Source organism: Grampus griseus (genome assembly GCF_964374135.1).
Source record: "Grampus griseus genome assembly, chromosome: 2".
In the NCBI taxonomy this organism is placed as follows: Eukaryota; Metazoa; Chordata; class Mammalia; order Artiodactyla; family Delphinidae; genus Grampus; species Grampus griseus.
Window position 1 is genome coordinate 85,671,909 of NC_139018.1, and position 13,073 is coordinate 85,684,981.

Consider the following 13,073-nt stretch of genomic DNA (forward strand, 5'->3'; position numbering starts at 1 on the left):
TAGACTTAGGGAGATAAAAATGTTGAAGTGGATATGTCATATGCATCTAGCCCCTAAGTCTGTTCTCCAAAGGATCCAAAAGATACTTCCTTCATTGAGAAATACATTAGTGAGGGAACACTTGGAAAGCATTATAGTGAGTGAATGTCTTTTCTGAGCTAAAGATAATGGTGGGAATGGTACCATTAAAATGGGCTCCCTGATTTCAGTGGAAATGATGAGACTCTAGGTAGCAGAGTCAAAGTAGCAGCATTTAGTTGTAAGAGACAAGGTAGACCTGTTTCCATAACAGGGCCTGTGTGGTACTCAAAATGGCTCAAGCCTCAGGGCAGTGCATGATACGTCAGGGGGTCCATTAGGCTGAAATAGATGGACTAGAGTCCTACTTGACAGAATAATCAAAAGAACTCTATTTAAGTTTGATGAACAGTGAGACACAACCTCTCAAACTACAAAGTTAATTTCCAGAACCCAAAGCATCTTGCTTGAGGGGCAGGCCTAGAATCCATGGAGGAGGTTGTAAAGATATATAAGATCATAAACTATCCCTCCTAATCCTCCCTAAAGAGGCCTGTGACCAGGGTGACTATGCACTAGAAAAATATCTAGACCTAGGGATTTTATTTTTTTATTTTTATATCTTTATTGGAGGATAATTGCTTTACAATGTTGTGTTGTTAGTTTCTGCTGTACAACAAAGTGAATCAGCTACATGTATACATATATCCCCATATCCCCTCACTCTTGAGCTTCCCTCCCATCCTCCCTATTCCACCCCTCTAGGTCATCAAAAAGCACTGAGCTGATCTCCCTGTGCTATGCAGCAGCTTCCCACTAGCCATCTATTTTACATTTGGTAGTGTATATACGTCAATGCTGCTCTCATACTTCGTCCCAGCTTCCCCTTGCTCCTGTGTCCTCAAGTCCATTCTCTACGTCTGCGTCTTTATTCCTGCCCTGCCACTAGGTTCATCAGTACTGTTCTTTTAGATTCCATATATGTGCATTAGCATACGGTATTTGTTTTTCTCTTTCTGACTTACATCACTCCGTATGACAGACTCTAGGTCCATCCACCTCATTACAAATAATTCAATTTCATTCCTTTTTATGGCTGAGTAATATTCCACTGTATATATGTGCCACATCTTCTTTATCCATTCATCTGTTGATGGACATTTAGGTTGTTTCCATGTCCTGGCTACTGTAAATAGTGTGCAGTGAACATTGTGGTACATGTATCTTTTTGAATTATGGTTTTCTTAGGGTATATGCCCAGTAGTGGGATTGCTGTGTCGTATGGTAGTTCTATTTTTAGTTTTTTAAGGAATCTCCATACTGTTCTCCATAGTGGTTGTATCAATTTACATTCCCACCAACAGTGCAAGAGGGTTCCCTTTTATCCACACCCTCTCCAGCACTTATTGTTTCTAGATTTTTTGATGAAGGCCATTCTGGCCAGTGTGGGGTGATACCTCATTGTAGTTTTGGTTTGCACTTCTCTAATGATTAGTGATGTTCAGCATCTTTTCATGTGTTTGTTGGCAATCTGATGTCTACTTTGGAGAAATGTCTATTTGGGTGTTCCACCCATTTTTGGATTGTTTGTTTTTTTGATATTGAGCTGCATGAGCTGCTTGTATATTTTGGAAATTAATCCTTTGTCAGTTGCTTTGTTTGCAAATATTTTCTCCCATTCTGCAGATTGTCTTTTCGTCTTGTTTACGGTTTCCTTTGCTGTGCAAAAGCTTTTAAGTTTCATTAGGTCCCATTTGTTTATTTTTTATTTTATTTCCATTCCTCTAGGAGGTGGATCAAAAAGGATCTTGCTGTGATTTATGTCATAGAGTGTTCTGCCTATGTTTTCCTCTAAGAGTTTTGTAGTGTCTGGCCTTACATTTAGGTCTTTAATCCATTTTGAGTTTATTTTTGTGTATGGTGTTAGGGAGTGTTGTAATTTCATTCTTTTTTTACATGTAGCTGTCCAGTTTTCCCAGCACCACTTATTAAAGAGGCTGTCTTTTCTCCACTGTATATTCTTGCCTCCTTTGTCAAAGATAAGGTGACCATATGTGTGTGGGTTTATCGCTGGGCTTTCTATTCTGTTCCATCGATCTATATTTCTGTTTTTGTGCCAGTACCATACTGTCTTGATTACTGTAGCTTTGTAGTAGAGTCTGAAGTCAAGGAGCCTGATTCCTCCAGCTCTGTTTTTCTTTCTCAAGATTGCTTTGGTTATTCAGGGTCTTTTGTGTTTCCATACAAATTGTGAAATTTTTTGTTCTAGTTCTGTGAAAATGCCATTGGTAATTTGATAGGGATTGCATTGAATCTGTAGATTGCTGTGCATAGTATAGTCATTTTCACAATGTTGATTCTTCCAATCCAAGAACATGGTATATCTTCCCATCTGTTTGTATCGTCTTTGATTTATTTCATCAGTATCTTATAGTTTTCTGCATACAGGTCTTTTATCTCCTTAGGTAGGTTTATTCCTAGGTATTTTTTTTTCTTTTTGTTGCAGTTGTAAATGGGACTGTTTCCTTAATTTCTCTTTCTGATTTTTTGTTGTTAATGTATAGGAATGCAAGAGATTTCTGTGCATTAATTTGTATCCTGCTACTTTACCAAATTCATTGATTAGCTCTAGTAGTTTTCTGGTGGCATCTTTAGGATTTTCTATGTATAGTATCATGTCATCTGCAAACAGTGACAGTTTTACTTCTTCTTTTCCAATTTGGATTCCTTTTATTTCTTTTTCTTCTCTGATTGCCATGGCTAAAACTCCCAAAACTATGTTGAATAGTAGTGGTGAGAGTGGACACCCTTGTCCTGTTCCTGATCTTAGAGGAAATGCTTTCAGTTTTTCACCATTGAGAATGATGTTGGCTGTGGGTTTGTCATATATGCCCACTTTCTGGAGAGTTTTTATCATAATGGGTGTTGAATTTTGTCAAAAACTTTTTCTGCATCTATCGAGATTATCATATGGTTTTTATCCTTCAGTTTGTTAATATGGTGTATCACATTGATTGATTTGCATATATTGAAGAATCCTTGCATTCCTGGGATAAACCCGAGTTGATCATGGCGTATGATCCTCTCAGTGTGCTGTTGGATTGTGTTTGCTAGTATTTTGTGGAGGATTTTTGCATCTATGTTCATCAGTGGTTTTGACCTGTAATTTTCTTTTTTTGTGACATCTTTGTTTGGTTTTGGTATCAGGATCATGGTGGCCTCATAGAATGAGTTTGGGAGTGTTCCTCCCTCTGCTATATTTTGGAAGAGTATGAGAAGGATAGGTGTTAGCTCTTCTGTAAATGTTTGATAGAATTCTCCTGTGAAGCCATCTGGCCCTGGGCTTTTGTTTTTTAATCACAGTTTCAATTTCAGTGCTTGTGATTGGTCTGTTCATATTTTCTGTTTCTTCCTGGTTCAGTCTTGGGAAGTTGTACTTTTCTAAGAATTTGTCCATTTCTTCCAGGTTGTCCATTTTATTGGTATATAGTTGCTTATAGTATTCTCTCATGATCCTTTGTATTTCTGCAGTGTCAGTTGTTACTTCTCCTTTTTCATTTCTAATTCTGTTGATTTGAGTCTCCCTTTTTTCCTGATGATAGACCTAGGGATTTTAAGTGCTGTCTCTGAGCTTATATAACTCCTGGGGATCCAAAGCATCCAAAAAGTGTACGTGTCTGATTGGGCTGTTGGAAGTTAGGTGATAAATAAACAAAAGTTTCACCTTTCCATCTCACTTTGGACTGAGTGAATCAATAACCGAATCTGTGTTATTTACTCAGTTTCTGAGTGTAGGGTTGGAACGAGAAAGAAAAGCAAAATGTTTAAATTCTATGCACCAACTTGTTACCAGACCAAAGTAATAATGATGATGAGAGCTAACATTTACTGAGCGCTTATTATATGCCAGGCTCTTTGCCAAGTGCTTTACATGTGTGATCTCATTTAATCCTCTCAAAAATCTCTATTTGTTCTTGCTTTTATCATTTCCACTTTACAGATGAGGAAAACAAGAACTAGAAAGATTAACTTGTCCACAGTTATACACCTAGTGTGTGGGAGAGCTATGTTTAGTCCAGTCTTTCTGACACCAAAGCCCATGCTCTCAATTACAGCTCTCTACTGCCTTATCTGTGCTATGTCACATGAATATTGATTTACTAATTTGAATTGAGAATTGCATTGAGCCATGTAAACCTACAGCAATTTATTTTTCTCTTCCTGCCTTGTTTTCCAGGCTGATTTCATGCTCAGGGGATACAGGCAGTCTTGTACTGGCAAATGGAAAAGGAGATCTGAAGTGTCACATCACAGCAAACCCATTCAAGATAGACTTGGTATCTGAAGAAGAGGTTGTGATGAGCATAAACTCCCTGGGCCAATTGTACTTTGAGCAGCTGCAGATTCCTCCCAAGCAAAGGTATTTTTGCACATTACTTAACACATAAAGAACTTAAGAAAACCTGACTGTGAATACCAGTTGCCTAAATAGATAATACATCACCATAGAAAACTGGTTTGCCTTATTTGCTGGGATATTGTTCTGAGAAATTTCATCTTTTCACCTGTGCAGGTGAATGCAGGCTTGATGACAAAAATTATTCTCAGACATTTGTGAAGATGACACTCTTAACACATCCTATATGTTTGACTGAGAACGTTCTCTACCCTACACATCCTTCTAAAAAATCATCCTGTTAACTTTTTTTTTTTTTTAATAAATATATTTATTTATTTTTGGCTGTATTGGGTCTTCGTTGCTGAACGCGGGCTTTCTCTAGTTGCGGCGAGCAGGGGCTACTCTTCACTGCGGTGCACAGGCCTCTCATTGCGGTGGCTTCTCTTGTCGCGGAGCACAGGCTCTAGGTGAACAGGCTTCAGTAGTTGCAGCACGTGGGCTCAGCAGTTGTGGCGCACAGGCCTAGTTGCTCCGCAGCATGTGGGATCTTCCCGGACCAGGACTTGAACCCATGTCCCCTACATTGGCAGGCAGATTCTTAACCACTGTACCACCAGGGAAGCCCACACCGTGTTAACTTGATAGATGCTAATGTGAACTAACATGTCTTCAGAATTTCATTTTACCTCCTTAGAATAACATGAGTTACCTTAGACTTGAATAGTTGTCCAGGAATTTTCTGGAACCAACCATTTGATCAAAGCTGTTTGTGTGTGGGTCGCATGAATTGGAAGATAGTAGTAGAAGGAGATTCTTCTTCCATTTTTACCAATATTGTCTTTAAATCCTCCAGTCTTTCTATTTTTACCCAAATAATGAACATCTTATATGAGCTGCAGAAAGCATTCAACATAGTGATTTTTTTCTGAGTTTCAACTTATTTCTATTTTAAAATTTTAATATTAAAAAATCTTATTTTGGGACTTCCCTGGTGGTGTAGTGGTTAAGAATCCACCTGCCAATGCAGGGGATGCGGGTTCAAGCCCTGGTTCAGGAAGATCCCACATGCCGTGGAGCAACTAAGCCCATGTGCCACAACTGCTGCGCCTGCACACTACAACTACTGAAGCCCACGCACCTAGAGCCCATGCTCTGCAACAAGAGAAGCCACCGCAATGAGAAGCCCACACACCGCAACAAAGAGTAGCCCCTGCTCGCCTCAGCAAGAGAAAGCCCGTGCAGCAACGAATACCCAATGCAGCCAAAAATAAATAAATAAATTTATAAATTTATAAAATATAAATGACTTATTTTATCACAGAAATGTGTTCATTGAAGGAAAAATAGAAAATATTGAAAAGAAGAAAAAATACCCATAATCCTGCCACCTACTCTGTTAGTGCCTTATGAATATAATTCAATTACTTTTTTTGACTGAAAATACTAATAGCATAACAAATCCCTGTGTATTTGTTATTTATATTTAATTCATTATTTATTTATATTTAAAGCATTAATATTTAAAACATTTTTTCCTTTTACTAAACTCCCATTATTTTTGTTTTAGAGGTGATATCTAAGTTGGGCTTTTTAATTTTTATTTATTTTTTTAAATAAGCACATTGTACAAAGGTGTATATACACAGGGAGATCAGCTCGGTGCTTTGTGACGACCTAGAGGGATAGGATAGGGAGGGTGAGAGGGACGTTCAAGAGTGAGGGGATATGGGGATATATGTATACATATAGCTGATTCACTTTGTTGTACAACAGAAACTAACACAACATTGTAAAGCATTTATACTCCAATAAAGATGTGAAAAAAAAAAGTGTATATAGTGAAAAGTCTCCCTCACCATTTGTGCTTGAGCTACCTCATTCCATCCTTGAAAGTAATCAGTGTTTCCAGTTTTCTGTGTATCCTTCCAGAGATAATTTATGCCTATACAATAAGATTAATGTATTCTTTGTTTTTTCCTTTCCTGACACAAATGATATCATCTTTACACATTATTCTGTACCTTGCTTTTTTTCCCTTTACCAATGTGGTAGTTTCTAATTTCTTTAAAACAGCTACATAGTTTCTATTATACGGTTACACTGTGATTCGTTTAGTTAATCCCTGCTAGTAGACTTTAAAGTTGTTTCTGATATTGTTTTACAACTACTTACTTCATGAATAACCTTGTATATGTGTCATTTTGCATACATGCAAGTATATCCATAGACCAGAGTCACAGAAGTATAATTTCTGATCAAATGGTTTGTACATCTGTACTTTTGATAGATGTTTCCAAATTGCCTCCCATAGAGGTTGTGCACTAGTTTATATTTCCATTATTTGTATTTATCTTTGTGTTAGGAAAATTAGATTATCCACTTGGAAAAAAAATGTAAGGTCCTAACCTCAGAACATTAGCAAAAATGAATTCCAGATAAATAAAAATAAAGCACACAAGAAAATAAAAATAGGAAAAAATGTAGAATTTAAAAAATCTTAGTGTAAGAAAAACTGAAGAGCCATAAGGAAAAAGGGTGATTGATTCAATTACTTAGAAATTTTAAACTTTAAACTTTATTATAACCGCAAAAACAAAATACAAACAAACAAAAAACTTGAACAAAATGAAAAGGCAAGGACTTGTAATTTCCAGTCTGGCATGTGAGGAGCTCAGAAGTTGCCACAAACAAGAATGAAACGTCAATCAAAAAAAAAAAAAAGAAAATTACTCAAAATACAATATAGACCTAAATGTAAAACCTAAAACTATAAAACTTCTAGACAACAATGAAGAAAATCTTGAAACCTTGGATCAGGCAAAGATGTCTTAGATATTACACCAAAAGCATGATCCACAAAAGAAAAAATGGGTTAAATGGATATAACCAAAAGTAAAAATGCCTGCCCATTCAAAGACTATATGAAGAAATAGGTTATTATTCTTCCTTTAATTTGCATTGACTATTAATTACTTTATTTTGTTTTATTTTGTTTTATTTTATTTTATTTTACTGTAGTAAGAGCACTTAACATGAGATCTACCCTCTTCACAAAATTTTAAGTGTTCCATACAGTATTGTTAACTGTAGGCACAGTGCTGTACAGTAGGTCTCTAGAACTTATTCATCTTGCTTAACTGAAACTTTATGCCCATTGATTAGTAACTCCCCATTTCCCCCTCCCCTTAGCCCCTGGCAGCCACCATTCCTCTTTGAGTCTATGAATTTGACTATTTTAGATACCTAATATAGGTGGGATCATGTAGTATTTATCTTTCTGTGACTGGCTTATTTCACTTAGAAGAATGTCCTCAAGGTTCATCCAGGCCTTAGACTTTGTTCATTTGAGTATGAGTTGCTTCAAACTGGAGGAAATGATCTGGAAATGCATTAAAATTTAAAATATGCATACGTTTGAACTAGCAGTACCAGTTTTGGGACTTTGTCCTGTTGTAATCAAACACACATGTATCTAAGATAAATGTATGAAGGCGTTTATTGTGGCATTGTCATAGTAAAAACTAGAAAAAACCTGAATAATTAACCATAATCAATTATAATAAAATATTATTCAACAATAAAAAAGGGATATTAATCCCTCTGTATAATGATTTAAAGCTTTAGTATATTAAAAAAGACTATATGAAGAGAATGAAAAGATAATTCATAGACTAAGAGAAAATATGTGCAAAGTATATATCTTATAAAGAAGTTGTATGGATTGACATAATATAGAAAGAACTCTCAAAATTTAAGAAAATAATCTAATAAACAAAAGATTTGAACAGATATTTCACCAAAGAAGATATACAAGTGACAAATAAGCACTTGAAAAATATGTTTAATGCCATTAGTCATTAGGGTATTGCAAATTAAAACAACAGTGATGTACTACCACACACCTATTAGAATGGCTAAAGTTTAACAGGCCAACCATATTGTTAATGTAAATTGACCAAATAAAATTATATCCTTCTTAGCAGGAGCTGATAAACTGACACTGGGCTTGGAAATGTAAAAAAAAATTTCTATAGACGGGCTGAACTGAAACCAGGGAAGAGTGAGTTCACTAGATGGGGGGAACATGGCTATTTGGAGTGAAAGGTCAGTCCACAGCATCGTAATAACACTAATGTGTATATTCACAACAAAGTAATGTCACTACATTTAACAGACAGCACCAAAAAGTAGACATAGTGGGGACAAAAGTTCCCTGATATAAATGGCTGCCTAGACTTATTGTCCTTGTGGATCCTTGGGAGGCATTCTTTGAGACCAAATTGAGACTGGTCCCTGGGCAGAACGTTGCTCTCTGCCTGTTGAACATTCATGCTGCAAGAAGAGGTAATGAGCCTTATTCTAAGTACAGATGTACCTTGTACTTGTGTAATGTCATAAAGGAGAATCATAGTTTACATGCAATCTTGCAATCTTCTGCTATGCAAAGTGTTTATTTTGCCTTTTTCAATATATTTGCTTGACTTAGGCACTTTGAACAAGGAAAAGAAAAATAAAACACCTCTGAACTCTGATCTTTCACTGCTTTTGTACATTCTGATTGTGAAGTTGAGGGTAAGGATGTTCAGACCCATGGGGAATTTATATGCCTTCAGAATATTGTGCATGTTCTAATATGATGAGCTTTTAAAACACTTCGTTAAAACATGAATCAATATGTGTAATTGTATAGCTACTCAGCTAATTTTGAATGCTGCTGATGGTATAACTATATATAAATATAAATTTTTATATCCAAAAATATATTCTTGTGTGCTGCTTTTCCTACCTGGTGATGTTATTTCATATAATGAAGATTGTTTTCTTTTTTACTAACTCATTTCAAAGAGAAAGAATTTTACTTATAAGCAAGCTGTTTTTCCCCCAAACATTCCAAAACAATTCTTTTTCTTCTTTGTTTTTTTCATCCAATAAATGATAACATTATGATCTTTAAAAAAGAAAATAGCAGAGCAGTTTTTCAGTTATCTGAAACGCTGTCTCCTGGGCTGCAGTCCTCATTTTGCCCCCAATAAAACTTAACTCCCAACTCTCAAAAAAAAAAGAAAATAGGAGTAGTTATATTAATTTCAGAAAGAGCTAACTTCAAAACAGGGAAAGTATGTGCCTGATAACAAAGCATCAAAATACTTGAGGCAAGAATGATAGAACTGCAAGTAGAAATAGATGAATCCACCATTACAATTAGAGACCTTAACACCCTTCTATCAGGAATGGACAGATTCAGCAGGGAGAAGATCAATAAGGACATATTCTAATTCAAAAGCACCATCAATCAGCTGGCTATAATTGACATCTATAGTCTCCTTCATCCAACAACAGTAGAATACACATTCTTCTCAAGCTCACATGGAACATTCACCAAGACCATATTTTGTGTCATAAAACACACCTTAACAAATTTAAACAAATGGATATCATACAACGCCAGCTCTCAGACCACAATGCAATTAAACTAGAAATCAACAACAGAAAGCTGGAAAATTCCAAAATACTTGAAGATTAAACAACATGCTTCTTAATAACACAAAGAAGAAATCTAAAAAGAAAGAAAGGAAAAGATTTCAAACTAAATGAAAATTAAAATACAACATCAAAATTTGTGGGATGCAGCAAAAGCACTGCTTTGAGGGAAATTTGTAGCATTGAATGCAAATATTAGGGGGGCAGATGCATTTGAAGAGAGGCATATAGGAACTCCAAAAGAACAAGTCATTTCTGTTGCTTATGCTCACTGGTAGGTTCATAATTGTTCACTTTAGTATTATTCTTTAAACTCTGTGCATACATTATATACTCTTCTATATGCATGCTGCATTTTACACTAAAGAAAAAATTAATGTATAATGAGTATGAATAGACAATTCACAGAACTAGAAATACCATTTAATGTATAAAAAGGTAGTCTGCATCATTAATGGTACAAGTTCAAACTGAAATGCATTATCTTTTCTAAAACTTTAGATTGGCAAAGAGTTAAAAAAAAATCCATGAAGTCTAGTATTGTTAAGAATGGAAGAAATATGCACTCAAATACAACTATAGGTGTTAGAATAAGTTGTCATCATCGTGCAAGACAGTGCATCATGTTGCTCCATTCTAGGGTAATATTGCGCGAGAGGAACTGTGTTCTACCTTGCTTACGTTTTGTTTAAACACTATGAACATGTATTACATTTATAATAAAAAAACTGATTAATGTATTTTTAAAAGACTTAAGGAAATTCAAATCTCTCTATATTTTATAAGAAATCAAGCTGTTGGATTAATGTTCATCATAAATGTTTAATTTCATAAATTTATTTTTATAATGATGTTATTTTTAATAAGTTAAAGGATATAATTTATGGGGTCTCAATATTTGGAAATGGAAATCTTTATCATTGAACAAATTGTCAGTCTTGCCATGAGTGAAACAACTTTATATTATAGCAGAGCCACCAAGGAAAATGAGGAGGATACATCAGATGATACCACTCAGGTAATCTACATAGAGTAATTTATCTTTTTAAAATGTTTTTCACTATCATCATCATTATGTGGAGTATAATAGGTCTGTTCTTCCCTTATACAGGTGGGTAGTTGGTAAATGCTTTACCACATATAAATGGGACCTCCTGTAGGCCAGGCACTGTTCAAGGAATTGGTGCTGTATCATCAAACTAATCCGATTCCCTCATTATCATGGAGCTTATATTCTTCTAAGTCACATTAACTTTTTTGGACTTTAAGAGCAAAGGAGAACTATGGAAAGGTCTTAAGCAGCAGAGATACATGGTCTGATTTCTGTTTCGGAAAGACTATTTTGGCTAAATTCTGGAGAATGGACATTCCAGAAATCGTCTCTTCATCCAAAGCCCCACACATCTTTAAAGGAACCCTGACAGTAGCTATGGCCACGAAGAATGGTGAAAAATATTTCCAGTGCAATAAGACAAATGCTTCTCCCTCTTGAGAACTGGCCCATACTGATGAATATGAGAGAGAATAATTTTTCCATTTTCAAATAGGGAAGATAAAAACTAACACATTTGTGCCTTACACAGCTTTGTGACAATATGTTATATTAGCTTTTGGGAGACCTCTAATCAGATAGCTTAGATAGTGGTTTTGAGTCAAACACCCCTTTGCAGGACTCTGATGAAAGCTGTGAACCACCTCTGTAGAAAAAAATTTTTTTTCCTACTGTTTCAGGGAGTTCACAAACTTTAAAGCCTATCTAGACCTCAGGATAATAATCCCACATTAAGAATTCAGATGTCGGGCTTCCCTGGTGGCGCAGTGGTTGAGAGTCCGCCTGCCGAGGCAGGGGACACGGGTTCGTGCCCCGGTCTGGGAAGATCCCACATGCTGCGGAGCGGCTGGGCCCGTGAGCCATGGCCGCTAAGCTTGCACGTCCGGAGTCTGTGCTCCGCAACAGGAGAGGCCACAACAGTGAGAGGCCCATGTGCCGCAAAAAAAAAAAAAAAAAAAAAAAAAAGAATTCAGGTGTCGTTTTAAAAAAAACAGACTCACTTTACAGAAGATTTAATTATGAAGAAACAGCCTAGAAATAGGGAAAGGGCTCACTTTATTATTATTTATTTATTTATCTATCTATTTATTTATTTTGGCTGTGCTGGGTCTTAGTTGTGGCACTCAGGATCTTCGTTGCAGCATGCGGGATCTTTTAGTTGCAGCATGAGAGATCTTTTAGTTGTGGCATGCGGACTCTTAATTGTGGCATGCATGCGGGATCTAGTTCCCTGATGAAGGTTCGAACCCAGGCCCTCTGCATTGGGAGTGCGGAGTCTTACCCACTGGACCACCAGGGAAGTCCCTCACTTTTTAAAAAGAAATGTGCTTTTCACATACACACACAATTCTTTTAAAACTTTTTTCATTTTACCAGAGAAAAGGTGACTTTTGTAAAGCTTGAAAGTTCATGGCTCTAGGTCAAAAGATAGTGAACCTGAGCAGTGGCCATCCCAGTTGACTTCTCCATCCAGCACAAGAACACAGCCAGTAGTTTGGCTAATTGAAGCAGGGGGGAAGGTGCCCATCTCAGCCAAAATCTTTGCTTAGGGTCTCTCAGAAGAGACCCAAGTTATTTGATTCTAAATGTTTTGCCTTACATATGTAAAAGACTGCATTTTGCAAAGTGCTTTCACATCATTTTGGCTCTTTTAAAGATATTCACGTCAAACAGTGTGGCAGTTCCTAAACAATTAAACATAGAATTACAATATGAGGGGCTCACCTGGTGGTGCAGTGGTTAAGAATCCGCCTGCCAATGCAGGGGACACGGGTTCGAGCCCTGGTCCAGGAAGATCCCACATGCCCTGGAGCAACTAAGCCCGTGCGCCACAACTACTGAGCCTGCACTCTAGAGCTCGCGTGCCATGACTACTGAGCCCGCGAGCCACAACTACTGAGCTCGCCTGGTGCAACTGCTGAAGCCTGCGTGTGCCTAGAGCCCATGCTCCGCAACAAGAGAAGCCACTGCAATGAGAAGACCGTGCACCGCAACAAAGCGTAGCCCCTGCTTGCCACAACCAGAGAAAACCCATGCCCAGCAACAAAGACCCAATGCAGCCAAAAATATAAATAAATAAATAAATAATTAAAAATTAAAGAAAAAAAAGAATTACAATATGAT

General features: G+C 36.7%; 1 protein-coding gene across 1 annotated transcript in view; it reads left to right on the forward strand.

The window, feature by feature from the left end:
* GANC (glucosidase alpha, neutral C) overlaps positions 1 to 13,073 on the forward strand; it is a gene marked incomplete at its 3' end in the record, with an annotated part of 76,890 nt that overhangs the window by 17,601 nt on the left and 46,216 nt on the right. Inside the window, exons 5-6 of the mRNA XM_082647474.1 lie at positions 4,256 to 4,438; positions 10,868 to 10,916. Coding sequence (XP_082503600.1) covers positions 4,256 to 4,438; positions 10,868 to 10,916 — 232 coding nt within the window. The remainder of the gene's footprint in view (positions 1 to 4,255; positions 4,439 to 10,867; positions 10,917 to 13,073) is intronic.